This window comes from Protopterus annectens, chromosome 8.part1 (assembly GCF_019279795.1).
Source record: "Protopterus annectens isolate FY-2018-M chromosome 8.part1, PAN1.0, whole genome shotgun sequence".
NCBI classification, from domain to species: Eukaryota; Metazoa; Chordata; order Ceratodontiformes; family Protopteridae; genus Protopterus; species Protopterus annectens.
In genome coordinates, this window is record NC_056742.1 from 253,364,002 (window position 1) to 253,387,471 (window position 23,470).

The window sequence follows — 23,470 nt, forward strand, 5'->3', positions numbered from 1 at the left end:
GACTCTGTCATTGTCCATGTTGGAGTGAATGACTTGAGACGTACCTCCCTGGACTACATGAAAAGAGACATGGAAGAGCTCTCAGATCATGTGGCCCAGGCAGGTATGACCCTAGCCCTGAGTAGCATCCTGCCTTCGCCCAGAATGATACCACAATATCAGGATAAAATGATTGACTTCAACAATTGGCTAAGCTTATGGTGTCATTCAAAGGGGATCCAGTATCTGTCTGCCTGGGATGACATGATTGACAGACCACGATGCTTTGCCAGAGATGGTCTGCACCTGTTGCCCCTGGGATTCAGGTTACTGGCTAAGGCTCTTGCCACCCCTATAGTGCCTTTTTTAGGCAAACTTCAAAGGACAAAACCACCACCGTAACAGGTACAAGCATGCAAATCTGAAGGTAATGCTACTCAATGCTAGAAGTCTAAACCTCAAAATGCACTCTCTCGAGGCACTCCTAAAAATGGAGAACATTGATATCTGTGCAGTAACTGAGACCTGGTTCAAGGCTCCAGAGAGCACCCCTGCAATACCAGGCTACAACTCTTACCACACTTTTCGCCACCAAACCAGGACCGAAACACTAAAGGTGGAGGAGTGTCAATATTCACCAAGGATATTCACACCACCAGGCTAGTTGGCCAACACAATGTGTCTGAAATTCTCCAAGTGCAACTAACACTAGGTAAGACTGCAATCCAAATTGTAGCTTGCTACAGATCCCCACCATACCCCAAGATTCTCACTACACCTTTCTAAACATACTGAAAAATTTTAAGATAGAACCAAACACCCTAATACTGGGTGATTTTAATTACCCTGCCATTAACTGGGAAAACTACTCATGTCTCAACACCTTTGCGCAATGGTTCTTGGAATTCATAAATTCCAATGCCCTGGATCAACTAATCCATAGTCCCACCAGGGGCTCCAATATCCTAGACCTGGTCATTACTAACATGGGAAATCAATGCTCCATACCTATGGTCACCCCCTCGTTAGTCAGGTCTGACCATAAGCTAATCACCCTTAACATCCACATCCCACCCCACCCCCAGTAAAGAAACCACCATAAAAAACTTCTCCAAAGCCAATTTCATGCTACTCAAGTCAGAAGTGACAAACTTCATAACACCCATGCAGACGGGAACTGAAAGTTCAACTGCTGAATCCTACACTAAGGCACTGTATGAGCACATCCACTCATGCATGAATCGTGCCATCCCAAATAGAACCAAAATGCTCTCATCCAAAAAGAAGCCAATCTGGTGGTCCCCTGCCATAAACAAACTTTACAACAAAAGGAAGAAACTTTTGCAGAAATGAGGAAAATCCCAGGATGCAAAAAACTCCCTTACTAGCCTCAGTAAGAAACTGAGATGCCTCATAAAATCCTCCAAAGCTAGTTACGAAAATAAAATTGCCAAAGATTCCAAAGACAACCACAAAGCATTCTATAACTATGTCAAGAATCTAAATGGCAATGCTCAGATCTGCTCTGAGCTAAAACAGAATGGCATTAAATATACTGATCCAAAGGATATTGCCAATATCCTGGCAGATCAATTCAGTGCCAACTTCACCCCTCTCTCACCCCCTAAATGGCCCATCTCAATACCGGAAGATTGCCAAATTCCAGTAATAACGGCCACACAGGTACAAAACGCACTCTCTAAAGCCAAGAATACAGCATCCATGGGACCAGATGACATCCCGGGCTGTGTACTTCATGAACTACAATATGAACTGGCACCTCACTTAAGTGTCATGTTTAATCATAGCCTCACCTCAGGTTTCGTGCCCACTAAGTGGTGCAGAGCTACAGTTATCCCAATCCACAAGGGGGGATCCACCTTGGATCCTGGAAACTACCGTCCCATCAGTCTGACAAGCCTTATCTGCAAGGCCATGGAGCGTATTATCATGGAATTTATAAACAAAGACATTGGCAACCTTCAAACACTGGACCCCACCCAGTTTGGGTTTGTGAAGGGCCGATCTTGTCTCCTGAACCTGATTGACTTCTTTGAATCAGTCTCCAGAGCCATGGACAAGGGTAAGGTGGTCCACACAGCCTATCTAGACCTTGCCAAGGCCTTTGACACCATCCCCCACTCTGGAATCATAGATAAACTTACTAAGTTGGGCATTAATCCCTATGTCACCCAATGGGTTGCTAAATGGCTTACTGATAGAACCCACACTGTAAAAGTAGCCGACTCCAAATCCAGCTCCAGACAAGTGACAAGTGGAGTACCTCAGGGTTCAGTCCTGGGGCGCTCTTGTTTGGCATCTACTTCTCTGAAGTACAGGTCAACACTAAGGGACTCTGGCTAACAAAGTTTGCAGATGACTGCAAACTGGGAGCCATTATTGAATCCCCAAATGATGTGGATACTCTACAAAAGGGCCTTACAGAAACAGATGCTTGGTGCCAGAGCCATGGGCTCAAGCTCAATGCCAAGAAATGTATTGTTATCCCCTTTGGGAAAAACATGTATCCATGAATTACCATATAGGTGGCAGTACACTAAACACAGAAAGTGTGATAAGAGACTTAGGGACACAGGTGGACAGTGGTCTCACCTTCGATAACCACATCGCCACAACAGTCAGGAAATCCTTCTATGTGGCACACCTCATCACGAAGGGCTTTTCATCCAGAAAGAAGGAGGTCATTGTCCCACTGTACTCATCCCTCATTAGACCCATTATAGAATACAACGCCCCATTTGGTATGTACCTCTCAAGACATCTGCAACAACTGGAAAGGCCTCAGAAATACCTCACTAAAAGAATCACAGGCCTAAAGCAGATGCCCTACACTGACCGCCTTAAAAAACTCCAGCTATACTCTGTCGCATATCGTCTACTCAGAGGCGATCTCTGCTTAACATACAAGGCCATGTCAAACCCAGAGCTGTTGGACATGCTACACTTAAAGAAATCCCAATCCCTCAGAGCTACACGCTCCAGGGATCTAAACCTTGTCATCACAATAAACAAAACATGCTGGAAGGATAGGTATCTGACCCAGAGACTCCCCAGACTCTGGAATAGATTGCCCATACATGTCAAGCAGAGTGCCTCTTTGGACCTCTTCAAGAGGAACCTTGACAATTGGATGGGAGAAAGGAACTTCTCCCCAGGGATCACGTCAGTCGCCCTGCTAGACAGGCGTCCAGGAAAGTAAATAATGTGGGAAGAAATAGCCAGGGAATTGTTATGGCTAGGCTTGTATAGGCCCTAGGGCTGATAGCCTAGTACCAACCTATGAACCTATGAACCTATAAACCCTTCATTTCATGTATGCGATTGAAGCTGGGACACTTGGTGGCCCTGTGCCAGGCAAAATGTTGCTTGATTATACTTGTAGTTAAGAAGTTATAATGCCATGACTGCATTTTTAGTATATGAACAATTCTATACCATATACTGATTATTGCTTTGTTTTAGTATGCAAATAAGATAAATAAATTGCAATATAAATATCCTGGAATAAATAATAGAGGTGATAAAGAATAAACAAAAATGTTTCCACTGAAGTTGTGATGACAGGCTTGACAATCCCACAGGAGTTATCTCCCAAAGTAATTATAGTATGTCTCAACTGCATAACAAGAGATTACCACTGTCTGATGTCAATAATCTTAACCTGTCCTTTTACATTCTGCTATTAGCCCACATCATGTATGGATGGTTTAAGTAGGCAGTAAGCAGAAAACTTGGGTGTCTTCTCCACTTCCCGCCAACCAAAAAAAAAGGAGAGAAGATAAAAAAATAAAAAAAAAATGAATAAAAAAAACTAGGGTCTTGCAAAAAAAAAAAAATTAAATTAAATTATGGAGTTAGGGACTCATCAGATTTGTTCCCTAAAATGTCAGTCTCCATACTCCCCAAAGTCCAACCTGTACAACTTGACAGATGCTTAGTGCTGTTTGCACTGTAAATTACTTAGATATGTATTAAGTTCATGTTGCAGTAACTTTCAGAAAGCAAACATCCAGAAAAGAGGGCTAGTAATCACATAAGAACTCAAGTTTGCCTGGATGTCAGTGTGTGGAGATGAGAGAGTGTTTATGTATATGAGTCTGTGTGTCAGTATGTTGGTGTGTGTCTGGGTGGTGGAACTAGTGAGGTTAGGCAGCAGTTTCCTAATTTGTGTGTATGTATTTGGGTGGTCATTTTGATGGAGTGTGGTTAGAGGATGCCAAGTCTGTATGTTTGTGTGCACTGAAGTATGTATGTAGGTATGTGTGTGAGTGAGGGGGGGGGGTCCTTGTTCATCTATGATTTGATGTGCTTGTCTATGTGTGGTTGTGTGTGTGTGTGTGTGTGTGTGTGTGTGTGTGTGTGTGTGTGTGTGTGTGTGTGTGTGTGTGTGTGTGCATGAATGTCTAAATACATCAATGTTATGAGTTGTAGGGTAGCTTTGTTTATACGATGCATGGGTTGCTAGGGAGTACAGTATTGCAGTCAGCATTGCTAGGGAGCACAGTAATGCAGTCAGGGTTGCTAGGGAGTACAGTAATGCAGTCAGCTCTGACAGTCAATATTCAGTTTAGAGAGATTATAGACAGCTGCTAATGGGATGTTTCTCAGTGAGGCTTTACCATGTCTGTGAATTGGAAATTCTTCCCACTACATTAGCTAACAAACCAAGTTCATTGAATCTCATCCATTGAAGTAGAATGCAGTTAAGCAAAAAAAAAAAAAAAAGACACTCCTTTGATTTTCTGTGAGAGAATGGAAGACTAGGTGTTCCTTTTAAATATCCTGTAAAGGTGTACTTCTTTTTTAGATCATAAAGTCACTAAATCTGTATGGAGTTCCTGAGCAGTAATGTATGGCAAGTTAACTCTAAAGCCCTAATCAGTTAACCTTCACATGTAAATACATACCATATTATATTTGAAATACCTAGCCAATTACAACAGTTTCTGGGAGCATTCCTTTGGGTCACATTCCTCTTTAAAGTATTTTATCTCTATTTTAATGTAATTCATTGATTTATGTAATTCTCTAATAGCATTAACTTACAAAGTTTACTTCTTGTGGTTAGGCCAGCTATAAGATGGTGTTTTGTTTGCCATAGTATTATCTGAAAGGAAACAGGTATACTTCAACAAATGTGAGTGTTTTTTTCCTCTTCTTTATCATACTTACATGACCTTCTTAATGAACTCTATCAAATGGGTTTATTTATAGGTCATTCTAATTTAAAACCACCAACCTTCAGTTAATGGAGGTTTTGATTACAACTCTAGACTAGTAACTAAATTAATATAGATGTTTAGATGCATATTTCTGTTGCTAGCCAGCCTTGTAACGTAGGATGCAGAACTGAATCTCAGTTTACTTTACTTTATATTGACAATTTGCTTTACTGCACTTTTAATACATGTAATGGCTCATGCAAACATCAGTGTCAGAATATTTTATTTACTGTATGTACATAAAGCCCTTCTGTAAGTGAGTGAGCATGATGTTTCTGTATTATAATAGTTCTACAAGACATTGAAAGCCAGATATGTGTTTTCATTTCTTGAACTGATTATAAATTAATTTTAACAGTCTGTATCTGCTTTATCTAAGGTCTTTAAGCCTATATTAGTAATTGCATTGAAGTGCCCCTGAGTTCTGTACTGGAACCTCTCCTGTTTGACATCTACTTTTCTGTGTAAAAGGCAATATGAAAAGGCTTTATCTGACTAAGTTTGCAGATGGCTGCAAACTAGGAGCAGTCATTGAATCCCCAAATAACTTAGCCATCCAAAAGGGATGACTATGCACTTTTTGGCATTTAGCTTGAGGCCATGATTTTGACACCAGGTATCCGTCTCAGTGAGACCCTTTTGGAGGATGCCTGTGTCAGCAGGAGAGTCAGTTATAGTCCCTAGTTTGCAGTCGTCTGTGAACTTGGTCAGCCATAGTCCTCCTGTGCTTGCCTGTACCTCTGAGAAGTATATGCCGAACAGGAGGGGTCCTAGGACTGAGCCCTGGGGAATGCCACTTGTAACCAGTTTAAAGTCAGACCTAGCTCCCGCAACTCTTACCATGTGGGTTCTGTCCATGAGCCAGTTGGCAACCCATCTTGTTATGTAGGGGTTTATGTTCAGGCTGGTGAGCTTGTCTATAATACCAGAATGGGGAATGGTGTTGAAGGCCTTTGTGAGGGCTAGGTAGGCTGTGTGTACCACCTTTCCCTCATCTATAGCCTTGGTAACTGTCTCAAAGAAGTCCACCAGGTTTAGGAGGCATGATCTGCCCTTAACAAAGCCGAACTGGGTAGGGTCCAGTGTTTGGAGGTTCCCAATGTCTCTGTTAATGAGTTCCATGATGATGCGCTCCATAGCCTTGCAGACCAAGCTAGTCAGGCTTATAGTGCGATAGTTCCCAGGGTCTGTTGTGGCTCCACCTTTGTGGAGTAGAATAACTGTTGCTGTGCGCCACTCTATGGGTACATAACCTGTGTAGAGGATGAGTTTGAACAGTGTGTTTAGGTGAGGGTTAGTTTGTCTTTGAGCTTGTGTAGGATGCAGCCTGGGATACTGTCCGGTCCCAGATCTATGGATGGGAAACAGAAAATTTACCACAAAAATGCCTCCTGTACAACTAATGGACAGAGGAAGATCCTAAATGATTTATCACATGCGTGGATCCCCTTAAATTATTTATAGTATGATCCCAATTATTCTTTTTAGGGGTGATATATAATTATTGTCTATTGGTTGGGTAAGGCCAATTTATGACTAAATGGGATAAGTTATTTTGAGCACAAAAAGGGAAATTGGCTAGGCTTAAATTGGCCTACTTACCTATGAACACATTTATTTATTTATTTTTTACTTTTAGCTATCTTCCCTTCTAAATTTACTTTACCTCATTTATTTAACTACTTCTGTAAATATATTTATTAATTAAAGCTGCTAAAAATGATGATTCTCATATTAACTTTCCATCTTTGTATTTTAATTGAAATGATTTATTCCAGCCTATCATGAATATCTTCAGGAGACAGACATTACGAACAATATCACCTGTGTGATGTGTAGCTTTAACACAGTTAGTAATACAACTGTTTAGGCATCTTAGGTCAGTTGCAAAAGAAAATCTCCTCCAGGTGCAGTGGCTTTGGAGTTGGTTCTGGCATGTCTATAGTTGCAGGAACATTAGTAAACCTCTCTCATTGAATGTATCATGGGAAATATGCATATTTCACCTTAAAAGTATGGAAATGTTCCAGTGCAATGGCTTTTGAATGGACAATGACCCACAGGTCTTTTATTAAGATGCATTTGTTACAATAACGTAGGCTTTACTAGGTAAAGGCATGTCTCACCCTTTTATCTGGGCTCATCAGTACATCAGGAATGGATCCTAGATAAGGTCCAGACCATAAAGCATACAAGACCCAAGACAAAATTACCCTTTTTTCCCACATATAGTACCCTAACTTGACAAAGCGCAAACCTCCTTTGATGATGATGATATCTTGGGAGATGTGCAGAGTACCCCTTGAAGACATGACAAGTGCTTCTGCCTTCCTTTACAGTCTGTCCATTTTTACTTTCCTGTCCCTATAAGTTATTTAGAAGGGAGTACAGTATTCTGCCTTTGGCCTTATTACTAGTACCTTCTCAGTATTCAGGGCATATAGTGACCTCAGTGTGGTTCATGTGGATCTGCTTCCCTATACAACTCAACTAAAGACAGCCCTCAAGCACTCCTCCTGTTTATTCATCTGTTTATCATAAACATCCAGAAAAGTCTCCAAACTGAATCAATAAAGTTTGCATATGATTGAAGACAAGTAAGTTAGTTTTTAACCCAGCAGAATTAGCATCCGTGTTTTTTTGCCTGACCTTACTGCTGGCATAGAGGATAAAGTCCTAGCTATGGCCTGAGTGACCCAGTTTCAAGTAGTGGTTCAGGTACTTGATGATTAAGTAGGGAATACTTATCCTGGGTGTTTGGGAACATGTTAGGTGTCCTCCAATGAGCCTGAAATTGGATGCCATGCTGGGAATATAGGAGAACAAAGATGCATGATCACTCTAGAGGCCCACAGGTAGGGTCAAACTCTCATACCTCCCCATTTCTTACCCAGCCTAACACCACTGCTGCTGTTGGTTCAAGGGGGAGGGGGGGTTTAGAAATGAGTAAAAAGCCAGGCTGCAAGTTGTTGCAAGTACCACTCAGCTCTGCTACCAGGATGCCTCTCTGCCATTCCTCTTCCCACTATCTTGCTGGCTGCAGACAGGGCATAGTACTGATATATATTGGTGTTCACCATTTCCCCTTCCCTCCCTGTCTGGGGGAGGTTACCAGTGTTGGGAATTGGAGCCCATGCAGCTGATGGACAGAGTTCCAGATATATGTATGTATGTGTGTGTATATGTATGTATATATATATATATATATATATATATATATATATATATATATATATATATATATATAGGTTCATAGGTTCATAGATAGGTACTAGGCTATTGGCCCAAGGGCCTAAGTAAGCTTAGCCAACAAGGTTCCCTGGCTTACGCCACCAAATAAAGTTAATTTCCTGTGCCCCTGTCGAGCAGAGCCACAGAAGTGATCCCCGGGGTGTATTTCCTATTTCCCATCCACTCATCAAGATTTTTCTTGAAGAGTGTTAACAAGGAATTTTGCTTGACATAGATGGGTAGCTTGTTCCAGAGTATAGGAAGTCTCTGCGACAGGAATCTATCCCTCCAGCATATCCGGTTTATTGTGGTGACAAGATTTAGGTCCCTAGAGCGTGTAGCTCAGAGGGGATTGGGATTTCTTAAGGTGTAGCATGTCCAACAGCTCTGGGTTTAACATTGCTTTATATGTTAGGCAGAGATCTCCTCAGAGTAGACGATATGCTATAAAGTAAAGCTGGAGGTTTTTGAAACGGTCAGTGTAGGTCATTTGTTTGAGGCCAGTAATCCTGTTTGTGAGGTACTTCTGTGGACTTTCCAGCTGCTGCAGATGTCTTGTGATGTACATTCCAAAAGGGGCATTGTACTCTATAATGGGTCTAATGAGTGCCGAATAGAGGGGAACAATGATCTCTTTTTTCCTAGCTGAGAACCCTTTTGTGATGAGGCATTGAGCTTGAGGCCATGCCTCTGACACCAGACATCTGTCTCAGTGAGGCCCTTCTGTAGGATGTCCACATCATTTAAGGACACAACTATGGCTACTAGTTTGCAGTCATCTGTGAACTTTGTTAGCCAGAGGCCTTCTGTGTTAGCCTGTACTTCAGAGAAGTAGATACCAAACAGGAGAGGTCTCAGGACTGAACCCTGTGGTACTCCACTTGTCACTGGTTTGAAGTCAGATTTGGAGTCTGGAACTTTTACAGTGTGGGTTCTGTCAGTGAGCCAGTTGGCAACCCATCTTGTGATGTAGGGACTTGTACCTAGTTTAGTGAGTTTAGCTATAATTCCAGAATGGGGGATGTTGTTGAAAGTCTTGGTGAGGTCAAGATAGGCTGTGTGAACCACCTTACCCTCTTCTACGGCTTTGGTGACTGCCTCAAAGAAGTTGATCAGGTTCAGAAGGCATGATCTGCCTTTCACAAACCCTAATTGGGTGGGGTCCAGAGTTTGGAGGTTACTGGTGTCTTCATAGGTTCATAGGTTAGAGTTCATACATACTAGGCTATCCTAGGGCATTTATAATAAGCCTAGAAAGAATGTTTGGCTTTAGCCACCCTCTCTCATCATCTCCCTCTCATCATTTCCTCTCTGAGAGAGTCAATGAGGGACTCTGCCTAACCTGGACTGGGATTTTATTCCAGAGTGAAGGGAGCCTCTGGGTTATGAATCTGTTGTTTATGAGTTCCATGATGATGTGTTCCATGGCCTTACAGACCAGGCTCGTCAGGCTAATAGGGCGATAGTTCCCAGGATCAGTGGTGGCTCCCCCTTTTTGGAGTGGGATAACTGTTGCTGTGCACCATTCAGTGGGTGCAAAGCCTGATGTGAGACTATGATTGAACATGGTGCTTAGGTGGGGAGCCAGTTCATTCTGAAGTTCATGTAAAACGCAGCCTGGGATATTGTCCGGTCCCATGGATGCTGTGTTTTTGGTTTTAGAAAGTGCAGCTTTTACCCACATAGATGTGATTACAGGGACTCTGCATTCTTCCTTTATAGATATGGGCCCTTTAGGGGATGAGAGAGGGGTAAAGTTAGCACTGAACTTATCTGCCAGGATGTTGGCAATATCAGTTGGTTCTGTAATTTTCATGCCGTTGTGCTGTAACTCGGAGCAGATCTGCGTGTTGCCATTGAGATTGTTGACATAGCTATAGAATGCTTTGTGGTTGCCCTTAGAATCAGTGGTGGTTTTGTTTTTGTAGCTAATGTTGGAGGACCTTGTAAGGGATCTCAGCGTTTTACTGAGGCTGAGCAGGGAGATCCTCCACTCATGGGATTTTCTCTCTTTTGCAACAATTTCTTCCTTCTGTTGTACTTTTTGTTTATGGCAGGGGACCATCAGATTGGCTTCCTTTTTTTGGTGGATTGAATCTTGGTTCTGTTTGGGATAGCACGATCCATGCATTCGTGTAAGTGCTTATAGATTGCATTTGTGTAGGATTCAGTAGTCGTAACTGTATTGTCCATCTGCATGGGTGTCATGAAGTTCACCACTTCTGTCTTAAGAAGCATGAAGTTGGCTTTGGAGCATGGTTTCCTTAATGGTGGGTGGGGGTGGGATGTGGATATCTAGGGTGATTAGCTTATGGTTGGATCTGACCAATGAGGAGTTGATTTCAGGTGTGGAACACCGGTCACTCATGTTGGTAATGACTAGGTCTAGGATATTGTTCCCTCTGGTGGGGGTGTGGATAAGTTGATCCAGGGCATTGGAATTTATGAATTCCAGAAGGCATTGAGCGAAGGAGTTGGTACATGAGTAGTTTTCTCAGTTAATGGTGGGGTAGTTGAAATCGCCCATTATTAGAGTGTTTGGTTGAACCCTAATATTTTCCAGTATATCAAGAAAAGAGGAGTGGGAATCCTGGGGCATGGTGGGGGATCTATAGCAAGCTACAATTTGGATTGCAGTTTTGCCCAGAGTTAGTTGCACCTGGATAACCTCGGATGCATTATGCTGCGGAACTAGCCTGGAGGTGTGGATATCCTTAATGAATATGGACACACCTCCACCTTTAGTGTTCTGGTCCAGGTTATATGGCTGAAAAGTGTGGTATGAGTTATAGCCTGGTAATGCAGGGGTGCTGTCTAGAGCCTTGAACCAGGTCTCAGTCACTGCACAGATATCAATGTTCTCCATTTTAAGGAGTGCCTTGAATGAGTGCGTTTTGAGATTTAGACTTCTAGCATTGAGTAGCATTACCCTCAGTTTTTGCTTGCCTGTTCCTATTACTGTGGTGAATTTGTCATTTGAACCTTGTCTAAAAAGGCACTATAGGGGCGGCAAGAGACTTAGACAGTATCCAGAATCCCAGGGGCAACAGATGCAGGCCATGTCTGGCAAAGCATCGTGGTCTGTTGACCATGTCGTCCCAGGCAGACAGATACTGGATCCCTTTAGAATGAGACTAGAAGTTTAGCCAATTGTAGAAGTCAATCATTTTGTCCTCGTACTGTGGTACAACTCTGGGTGATGGCAGGATGCTACTCAGGGCTAGGGTCATACCTGTCTTGGCTACAAGATCAGGAAGGTCTTCCATGTCTGTTTTCATGCAGTCCATGGAGGTATCTCTCTGGTCGTTCACACCAACATGGACAATGACAGAGTCATATTTGTACTTGTTGTGGAGTGACCTGAGTGAGTGGGTTATGTGGCAGATCCTGGCACCTGACAGGCAGCTGACAGTAACCTTCTCCTTGTTTAGCTTGGTGAGTGGGACATCAGTATGCCTGATTATAGAGTCACCTATGACAAATATATATATATATATATATATATATATATATATATATATATATATATATATATATGCATATGCTTTATACCTCTCAGAAACCTGTACTAGTGGGCTTGCTTAAGAGCAATGATGCAGAAGGGAGCATGACTTTACATTTATTAATCTCTCATTGACTCCAGATTCATTTTTGTAAGTCTGGTGACTGTCATTTTTTAATATGTTAATAGTGTTAACTAGGAGACTGCAGAAGTGTGGGAATAATGAGCGTTGCCATTACTCCTAAGATTCAGCAGTCAGTATATGTAGAAATGCAAGGATATGAACAGTACATAGAACTTGCTCCCTCTGCAAAAATACTGTAGTTGTTTTTTGGCTGCTGAAGTACTTCATGGATTTATTTTGCAGAGATGGGAGCTTTGGAGATGATGAGTTATATTCCAGTGTCAATCCATGAATTCTACTGAGAAGGCACACAGATAAGGCAGGTGAGTGGGAATAAGCATCTGGGCAGTGACAAAATCCCAGTCTTGTATTTAACAAGCATACAGAATTCATAATGGGTAGAGTTCAAATGCAGTAAAAAGCCTGCAATGGACTGTCCAATCAGTTAACTGCCAGAGATTAAAAGACAACCAGAATAAATGTTCTCCTCTCCAGGCAGTAACTTGGTTTTCCACTCCTGGCCCCTCATTATCTTTAAAATATGAATTTGCTGTGGACTGATGTAAACAGATGATGTTGCTTTATTTCATTAGCTAATGCAAAGGAGCACCACTGTTTATCAATGCACAAAAATAATCGATTCTCGTCCCTGGTTCTGCCATTTTACTGTTGAATATTTACCAAAACTGGAAGCCTGGAAGCCTTGCCGTCCACTGACAAAAAAGCTAAGAGTTGCATAAAACAGCATTACCACTTCTGGTCCACTTACCAAAGACCCCATCCACTTAAACAGTCTAGTTTTACTCTTACTGTTGGGAAGCAGGCTTTTAGGAAGATGGCAGTTGTTGCAATTACAATTAATATCCAGAACAAGTTATGTTTATCATTTAAGGAAAAAAAAAACAATGGGGGGGGGGGGGGTAAAAGAGGCTTACCAGTGTAAATATTTCATGGACAATGGTTACTAGTAAACTCCACTGTCTTGCCATAGTTCAGTTTTATATGTCTCTCTTCATTTTTCACCTTCCAGCGATTTTGTAATCATATTAGAATGATGTATGTTTAATCCAAAACTATTATCAGTGATATGATATTGTTTTGTAACATCTATATGTGCCAAATGTAATAATCTGTAAATATGTGTGCCTCTGGTCTTGGACACAGCTAAAAGGACCTCCTGATGAGTTCACTTACATTATTGGTCTATGATCCTGGGGATTTTGCCTTGGATTTTGTTGTCCCTTGCTACTGAATTTTCCTCGGTTCCTAGTGATTCTTCATTTACTATAACCAAGTCCTATTAAGGAATATATGTATTTTACTTTGGTTGCTGCCTTCTAGGTGGTACACTTTGCATTTCTCACCACTGAACATTGTCTTCTATCTTTTAAACCATGAAATTACTTTTTTTAATTCTTTATTAAGCTGGTTTCCCCCATCAACCACTATTAGCTCTCTCTATCTTTTAGGTGAATAGCTTAATCCTCTTCTCAGGGGAATCAATTATTTAATATGCTTTAACTCTCATACTACACAAAATATTTTGAGTTGTATATCTATTATAGTCATAATATCTAATTTGTCTTTGGTCTTTATCATGGTGCAGAATACAGTATATCTACAGGTGACAGAAGTGAACTTCTTCAGGCATCAATTGCTCAAAGCACAAGATGCTGAATAATACAACACAGATTACATTTCCCACAAGAAATCACTGTTGATATGATGTCTACACTTGTGGTGATTCCTTCTTTTGGGTGATTTCTCCCTTCTTCGAGTTGGTGCGATGGTAGAGCTTGCATATGTGTTTGGTGAGGGATTGCCTCATTTCAAAAATAAGTGTATGTTACTTTTTCACCCTCCTGTGTTTCAGGCATTAGTTTTTGTTGTATTTGATGCTTTTGGTTTTGCTGTTCAACTTTTGATAGTAGAACTTGAAAGTGGTCAGTTTTGACCCACCTGCATATTTGGTTGACAGATATTATGGAAAATATGTTTGGAGTTCAGTCACAGTCAGAGTTGCATCTCTTTTTTATTTCTGTTTTTGGTGCCATATCATGTTCACTATCTCCACTATATGGTACCCTTCCTCAGTCTCCACAAGAAATAAAAGAAAATCTGAGTCTATCCTGGTACAGTGTGATGCTAACAGTATAGTCATGCAGGAAACCCATCATCTCCCCTGCTAAGACAGTATTTAAACTCCTCATACTCACAGTTTTCCCCCCAAAATGTCACCCAGTTTTGGAGACCATTCTCACCTTGGGCCTCATGGATCATAGTGAGGGCCCCATTCCCCTTTGCAATGGAGCCATCTAGTTAGTATTGTAATTCTTATAAACAAAAACTTAGGCTTATAAGTTTGTGTTCTATTTATATATTAATATCTAATATTCTCCATACTTGGCATCCATGTCTGTACAGATAGATAATTCCCATGAGAGCGGGTAGCACCAGGACACCCAGGAAAGAAATGGAGCTTTAAGAGCAGACTTACAACATATGATGCTTAGCTGCACCCCTCAAAAAAAAAAAAAAAAGCAACAGTTTAAAGATCTACTCTGTAGTTGCATCATTAACCCTATGCTTTGGTCAGTTAGACCAAGGGAATTGTTTAACTATCAGCTTATCACCATTTTTAAAACAGTGCCAACAAATCCAGGAAACATGCCTGGTCAATTCCTATCTGTAGGATGAGTTCAACTACCACCTCTTGAAGAATTTGTAGTGTATGTTTGATGAGGCTATGGATGCAGAGAAAATATAAATACTGTTAAGGAATTTCATAGCCAAGACACTGGCAACTGTAGGACTCATTCATGGACACTAATGGTGAGGTAGCTTTCAGATTAAAGGAGTCCTTCTATGTAATGCTATTGGTTCTAGCTCTGAAGTTGAAAAATAGGTACAAACAGACCACAAAGGCAGCAGCTGCAGCAGCTGTGCATATAAAGGCATATAAATGCCCAGATGTCCAAGTCATGGAAGATAACTTCAGAAGGAAGAAGGACACTACCTGCTAGTTGTCATCATGTGTGGAGAAATGCTCATCTGAGCTGAGGACATTGTCAGAGATAGAAAACAACATGTCAGGGAACTTCTTAGTCTAAAGAACTCACTTTTCTTTGAGTAGGCAGTCCAACTTGATCATTGTAGTAGATGAGCTGACTGCAGTGCTTGTACATTTCCACTGTAAGGAAGTAGGAGTAGGTAAAATCCATACAGAAATGCTGCAAGTATTGAACAGGATTTGTGTATCAAGTTAGCCCATATTTTAGTGTTATAGAAGAGGCAGACATGGTTTACCTTTACAGAGTTGAATTGCAGTGGTGCGATTGCTCATATGAGTGAATCGTAACCACGATAATGAAAACAGCGACAGTTTTAAATGCTCAAAAATCAGCAAATCGAAAAGCAGATTTGCTGATTTCCAAACATTAATGGTGAAAAAAAAAATCCAATGAAGTGTAAAGCAGGGGGTTGTGCCCCCCACCCCCCCACTTTAATATTCTAACTCCGAGATCGCACTACAGTGGGGAAAGAGACCACTTTCCAATCCCTACTGTAGTGCAATCTGCCTCAAAATGTCAAATGTGCAGTGAGTGAATGTCACTGTGCATTCGCTCATTGCACATTCAAACCTTTTCCGTTCGGTAGTTGCAAACTTTGCAAACTGCCTTTCGGACAATTGCTGATTGCAAATGTGCAATACGCATACATGAAAGTAAACTGGCAGAGGTTTACCTTTGCAAAGTCGAATCATAGTGGTGCGATTGCTCATATGAGCATATCATAACCACGAAAATGAAAACAGTGACAGTTTTAAATGTTCGAAAATCAGCAAATTGAAAAGTAGATTCACTGATTTTTGAATATTAATGTCGAAAAAAATCAAATTAAGTGTAAAGCAAAGGGGGCAAGCCTACCTGCACCCCCCCATGTGGGGGGCTGTGCCGCCCCCACAACCCCTACTTTAATATTCTAACTCCGAGATCGCACTACAGTGGGGAAAGGGACCATTTTCTGATCTCCACAATAGTGCAATCCGCCCCAAAATGTTGAATGTGCAATGAGCGAATGTCACTGTGCATTCGCTCATTGCACATTTGAATCTTTTTCTATTCGGCGTTTGCAAACTTTGCAAATTGCCTTTTGGACAATTGCTGTTCGCCCCTGAGCAATATGCACACATGAAAATAAACCAGCAGAGGTTTACCTTTACAAAGTCGAATCACAGTGGTCCGATTGCTCATATGAGTGAATTGTAACCACAAAAATGAAAACAGAGACAGTTTTAAATGTTCGAAAATCAGCAAATCAAAAAGCAGATTTGCTGATTTTCGAATATTAATGTCGAAAAAAATCAAATGAAGTATAAAGCAAAGAGGGCAAGCCCCCCTGCACCCCCCATGTGGGGGGCTGTGGCCCCCACACCCCCTACTTTAATATTCTAACTCTGAGATTGCACTACAGTGGAGAAAGGGACCATTTTCCAATCCCCACTATAGTGCAATCCACCCCAAAATGTCAAATGTGCAATGAGCGAATGTCACTGTGCATTTACTAATTGCACATTCAAATCTTTTTTCGTTCGGCATTTGCAAACTTTACAAATTGCCTTTCAGACAATTCCTGTTTGCCCATGTGCAATGCGCACACATGAAGGTAAACTGGCAGACACTTTACCTTTCTATTGACAGGCTGGGATGGTGGTCCCCATTTTCAGAAAGGAATACAAGAGGGTGTTTTAGATTGCTATACTCTGTGAAAAAGCTTACCTCATGGTGACAGAAAGGACATTTTGTTCTGTTGGTAAGCCTCAGAGTTCTGCAACTAGGATGGAATCTGCACTATTCCTGCTAAATCAGTTTGTCCTTAGACAGATATAGGGATCACAGGAGTTTGCCTTTACTTTTAAATGTGTTTTGCATGCCTAGAGAAGGGATATGACTGTGTACTCAGAATGTCTTATGGTAGGTGCTACAACAATAATGGGTCCTGGGTACACTGCCAACTACCATATGGTTTCCATGTTTGAGAAGTAAGAGTTTTGCTCATTTTTATTGCATTAAGACAGATGCATTTGAGGCAGGCTTAGGACTTTGTGAAATTACCTATTCTGTTTCAGAGTTTTATGGCCAACATATTAAGGCAGAGCTGTGGTGTGCTGAGTGTACAGTATATGAGAGTTCCTCAACAGGCAGCAGAGCTCTGTCTCTTCCATTGACTGAGGATCTCAGCACTGTGTGAGTTTTGGAATGGAACTATCACTTATGTAGTCTGACTAGACTCAGTTGTGGAAGTTAAGAAATCTAATAAAGATGTGCCTAGGGTGGTTCCCATGGGCTGTATAGTGGGCACATCCTGCTGGAGGAAGGCTCTGGAGCAGATCCATGAAATGCTGAAGGGAATGTAACTATGACCTTGCATAGAAATGTCATAGGTTCTACATGATGAGGTGGACATTGCTACTGGACACAGCAAAAAGATCTTTGGTCAGCTTGCTGCCTCAGTAGACCTTACAAAAAGAAGGGTTTTATGAATGAAGAGATGGATGGATGGATGGGTGGATGGATGGCATTACTGCACTTTTTTAAAAGTGACAACATTGTTAATGTTAACTTTTTGTTCCACAGATGTTTGCTAAATCATATTGTTACTCATAAAAAGGTGCAAACTCATTGCTCAGAAAACAATAACTTTTTTTCTTGTCTCTTTCATAGGAGAAAGATTCTCATCCAATCATTTAACATGGTCATCTCAGCTTTTTCTGTAGTGCTCCATGTCAGACCTGGGCAGTAACCCTCAAGAAAAAAGATTACAGTAGAGAGGAGACTGGCAACATTTTAAAATACAGAAGACCCACACACTTAAGTGTATCTGCAACATTCTGCAGTTCCTTGAAGCTCATGAGACTGAAGACGTATTGCTAAACAAAGCCTTGGTCTTATCTGTCATTGATTAAAGCACTTGACAACTTGCTGTCACAGTTCAGGAAATCTGATCACGCTGCCTGCTGCAATCTTCTGACAAAACACTGCTAATACGATTCCTGCTTTTAATGATATTGCTACCTCTGACCTCCATAAGCTGTAGCTTTAATCAAAATATTTTCCTCTTACCAGTTAATCCTTAGGGGACCCTTCTGAGTCTACATCTCCATGAAAAGATTTCATTTTTGTCTTGCTCAGCGTTTGTATCAAAATCAAGGGAATGCTACATTTAACAGTTCCTTGAATGGAATCTTAATATTATATACATTTCTGTGAGATTTATAAATAAAAAATCATTTTGTATAGGCATTTCCCACTGGCAGCCCGTGTTACATAGCATTTGCATTTAAATAATGCCTAAAGGTTTATGTGTCATTGTCAGATCGTTAAAGAGCACAGTTCCGTGGAATAAAGTTCTATGTCTTAGCTTTCTTGTATTTTGAAGAGTCCCAGGTTAAACAATTTGAAGAAAGCTACGTGTGGGACAAATTTGCTGCACAAGGATACTTTGTTACTTCTTTTCTGCAGACTGCAGAGGAAGTCCATGCATGGGGTGACAGAAAAGGATCATTCAAATGTATTTGTCTGTTTATTCCTTCAGGTCTTGCTAAATTTTCAACTTCTGTAAGACCTCCTTAGAAAATAAAAAAAGGTGAAGTGTCTTGCATTCACTCTGCATTTCTTCAGCATTCTACATGTAGAGCTCAGTAACACAGGTTTTCAGTACGTGCACTTTCATCCAGAGGCTCCAGAGTGTAAATTTAAACTTCTGTGTTGAAAATTACCTGGTTGGATTCTCTCCTTCTTCTCTGCCTACTGACAGTAGTCCTAGTTTTATTACAGCTGAGTAAAACGTCAAGTTGTTAGAGTTTTTCTATATGATTTGTGAGGGATCACACATTCAATCTTTGGCTTTTGACTAGACCAGTGTTTGGCAGGACCATATTTTGGATATCATTCTATAAAACTAAAACTGTCTAAGTGAAAAAAAAATGTCTGACATTGCAGACTTGAGTTCTCCATCCAGCCTCGGAGTAACTGCAACCTGTGTGTGTAAAGTGGAGCTACGTGTTTCCTGTAAACACTTGCTGGACAGAGACACCTTAAATAAATCAGACCCTTGTGTTATTCTTTTTATGCAGTCTCAAGGCCAGTGGGCAGAGGTAAGCTTCTCTTAATTCTTACTAATGAGCAAAGATATTATATAAGAATATATTGTGTTTGTCAAATAATAATAGTAAAAAGAAACTTTTTTGTCTGTATCAGGATTACAGACTTTCATGAGGCCTAGGTCATGATGAAAACAAAAATTTATTATAATAGCTTCTTGAAAGGTCTATTTAAACATGAATGACATGTCTGTCTGATCCTTACATTAGTTGTTCACATCTGCAGTCATTAACACTATTTTTGTCACCTTAGCAAGAAAGGTTAAAGAGTGACTAGGCTTCTGTTTCTCCATTTTAAGCTAGAGATAAAGAGATTACATCTGTATGGGAAACAAAATTGTAGTATAGAAAATGTAATCTGATGTCCTACATGCTCTAATATGATTCATTGAAGACTTAGACCATTTTTACATTATGGATTAACCCAAATGATGATGGGGATGAATTGTACTTTCCTATTTCACAGATAGGACTAATTCAGAATGTAAATTCCACCTAAAATTTATCAGTTAGTTAATCACTCAGTTTGTAATGTCCTGCTTTTGGCGTAATTGTCACTTATAAAATGATAAACTGTATTGTAATAGAACTGATAGAAATGGCCTACTTTATTACTTTGAGCATCAACTTCTGTAGTTTCTCCCACTCAATGCTGATCTTTCAAGTCACAGTATACTCATGATAAGCAACAGCATTTAAAAAAGTATATTTGTGTGTGGGGGGGGCAAGCCCCTGCACCCTCCAATTTTGGAGGTCTTCTGCTACACCCCTAGCATATAAATATGCTGCCTCTGAGGTCACACAGATTTGGAGATGGTATAGCTTCAGATTGGGTTTGCTTATTCGATTGTCTCATATTGGATATACAGATCAGCATTCAGCTGCAAGCAACTGAGCCACAAGTAGCAGAACAGCAAGTACACAAAGAATAAACCTGATATAACATCATGACATTAGTGTTGGATACCAGTGATAACATCATGACGTTAGTGTCAGATACTAGTGATAACATCATGATGTTAGTGTCGGATACTAGTGATAACATTATGATGTTAGTGTCAGAGACTAGTGATAACATCATGACATTGTGTCAGAGACTAGTGATAACATCGTCGTAATAAGTTAATAACATCATGACATTAGTGTCAGAGACTAGTGATAACATCATAACGTTAATGTCAGTTACTAGTGATAACATCATGACGTTAGTGTCGGATACTAGTAATAACATCATGACATTAGTGTCAGAGACTAGTGATAACATCATGACATTAGTGTCAGTTACTAGTGATAACATCATGATGTTAGTGTCGGATACTAGTGATAACATTATGATGTTAGTGTCAGAGACTAGTGATAACATCATGACGTGTCAGAGACTAGTGATAACATCATGACGTTAATGTCAGAGACTAGTGATAACATCATGACGTTAGTGTCGGATACTAGTAATAACATCATGACATTAGTGTCAGAGACTAGTGATAACATCATGACATTAGTGTCAGTTACTAGTGATAACATCATGACATTAGTGTTGGATACTAGTGATAACATCATGACGTAAGTGTCAGAGACTAGTGATAACATCATGACGTTAGTGTCGGATACTAGTGATAACATCATGACGTAAGTGTTAGAGACTAGTGATAACATCATGACATTAGTGTCAGAGACTAGTGATAACATCATGACGTTAGTGTTGGATACTAGTGATAACATCATGATGTTAGTGTCAGAGACTAGTGATAACATCATGACAGTGTCAGAGACTAGTGATAACAACATGACATTAGTGTCAGTTACTAGTGATAACATCATGACATTAGTGTTGGATACTAGTGATAACATCATGACGTAAGTGTCAGAGACTAGTGATAACATCATGACATTAGTGTCAGAGACTAGTGATAACATCATGATGTTAGTGTCGGATACTAGTGATAACATCATGATGTTAGTGTCAGAGACTAGTGATAACATCATGACGTTAGTGTTAGAGACTAGTGCAGATTCACTCTGCAACTTCAAGAAACTTGATTCTTTACCCAGTCTTAGACACAGAGAACATATTCAACAATTACATCATTGTGGATTATCTGTATAAAATATTTTCAAAATAAGCCATTACATCATAGTAACGGAGGACTCCATTTTTGTATTTTTACATGACAACACATCTTCAGTCAACAGAAGCATTTGCTTCACCTTGTGCTTTGCTACAGTTTAGAAGCAGCAATGTTACACAGAGCATTGGTACCCCATTCAGGTTTAGCTGTCAATCTTATATACACGGAGTGCTGGGATTGGTTCCAGAATACACCTCCTCCAGAATCCTAAAATGAAATAATGAGGTCATCTGAAAATGAAGAATATATGTATATAAATAAAATGGTATGAGATATGTCTGCGAGCAGAGGGCCTTTGCCACATTATTCAGTGACCAGTCAGAAATGGTGTACAAAGGCAATAGTCAGCAGTGGTCAGCAGTGGTATGGGATACTGTCCTTCAAGTTAAATGTGATACGTGCAAGTTAGCTACTGACAAGAACATGCCTAGGTCTATTCTATAGGATGTGGCAGATGCTGTAATTACCTTTCATGCATTGGTATTTTCTAAACTTGATATAATCCACAACAAATGTAATTAACTAGAGACATAAATTATTAATTTATTTTTTTTTGTAAAAAAGTTAACAAAATTGCACAGTCTTTCTTAAAAAATAAATACCAGTTTTATGATACTTCATTACCTAAAATTATCATATATGAATGATTAATATAGTATATAATATGAGCATTAACAGAAAATATTGAAAAATATGAATGCATGGTCTTTTCTCATTTAACAGTCACAAACTAACTCCTGTAGATTTACATACATGAAAGAAAGTGATTTTCATTGCACTTTTGTAATACATGATGCTTTACATTAGATAAATTCTTTAATTTCATAGTATCACTCCTACTGTACATTAAACTAATCCCACGTATATAACAAGTTAGAATTGTCTGAGGTACTGACTCAGTGAAATAATTCTTTCATGATGGAGATGTGGAAGCAAATATTTATAGTTAATATCCTCACTTACACCTTCTAGTGAACCGTATACTGTATTATAAAAAACTTGCGTTTTAACAGTCTCAGATATCTGCTTTCACCACATTTCTATTCATATATTCATTCTGCTGTGAGTCGTACATTTAAGGGGCTGCAGATTACTTTTATGACATTGTTAGAAGTATCACAAAATAATTATTCAGGACCTTGCTTCCATTATTGAAAACATATTGTTGTAGTAGAGCCTGTACTTTTAGTAATTTGTCAATTATAGTTTCTGTTCTATGGATATTGATGACAATAAACCATCTATGATGCATTAAAAGTAAAAACGGACACATTTTATATGCATTGCTTTCAACTTGGAGTTTATCACAGTTCTGAAAAAGAACCACAGTTGTTACATTTGCAAAAAGTGCGCAGACTGGGAGCTGATGAGATCCATGTTTTCTTTATTATAAGGTATTGCCATAACTAAGTATAACACAAAATGCTGGATTTTTCTGTTTTCTAAAGATAATCCTTGCTTTTCGATTTCAAGTTTGATTTATGATGGAGTCAATCAAATGTTTTCTGTAATAGCACAATTCCTGGATTTTTTTAAATTTATAAATCCATCATTACTCATTTTATTTGCCCAGCATTTATACAGAATTTAGCTAAACAGTATTTTCACTCTGGCATCATTGTAAAGTGAGATTTTTGTGTGGTGTATGTGTGTGTGTGTGTGTGTGTGTGTGTGTGTGTGTGTGTGTGTGTGTGTGTGTGTGTGTGTGTGTGTGTGTGTGTGTGTGTGTGTGTGTATGCCCTTGGGCAGTAATAATCCTGTTAGCTGGTTATTTAGGCAGTTGGTTATTTATAGTAGTACTGTTTGAGTTGTCGCTTTTTAGTAAGATGCTGTCCGGTTCGATTCTCAGCTAGGGCGTCTTCTGTGTGGATACATGCGTGAATGGGCATACCTTCGTTGAAGGTTGTGCATCAGGGCTGGTAACTCGGCACGTAAAAATCAACTACCAATCATTAGCGGACCAGAGTTCCACTGTGGCGACCCCTAACTGGGAAAAGCCGAAAGACACAACAACAACTGTTTGAAGGGTGCAGGCCCTACATCAGGAAATGTAGTAAACTTCCACGTTAAGAACATGCAGTTTAGAATTTCATGCCATAG

At 40.0% G+C, this 23,470-nt stretch overlaps 1 protein-coding gene across 1 annotated transcript in view; it reads left to right on the forward strand.

Moving 5' to 3' along the window:
* CPNE7 (copine 7) overlaps positions 1-23,470 on the forward strand; it is a 2,789,522-nt gene that overhangs the window by 264,344 nt on the left and 2,501,708 nt on the right. The window contains exon 2 of the mRNA XM_044081847.1: positions 17,803-19,235. Within this exon, the coding sequence (XP_043937782.1) occupies positions 19,065-19,235 (171 nt within the window). The 5' untranslated portion in view covers positions 17,803-19,064. The remainder of the gene's footprint in view (positions 1-17,802; positions 19,236-23,470) is intronic.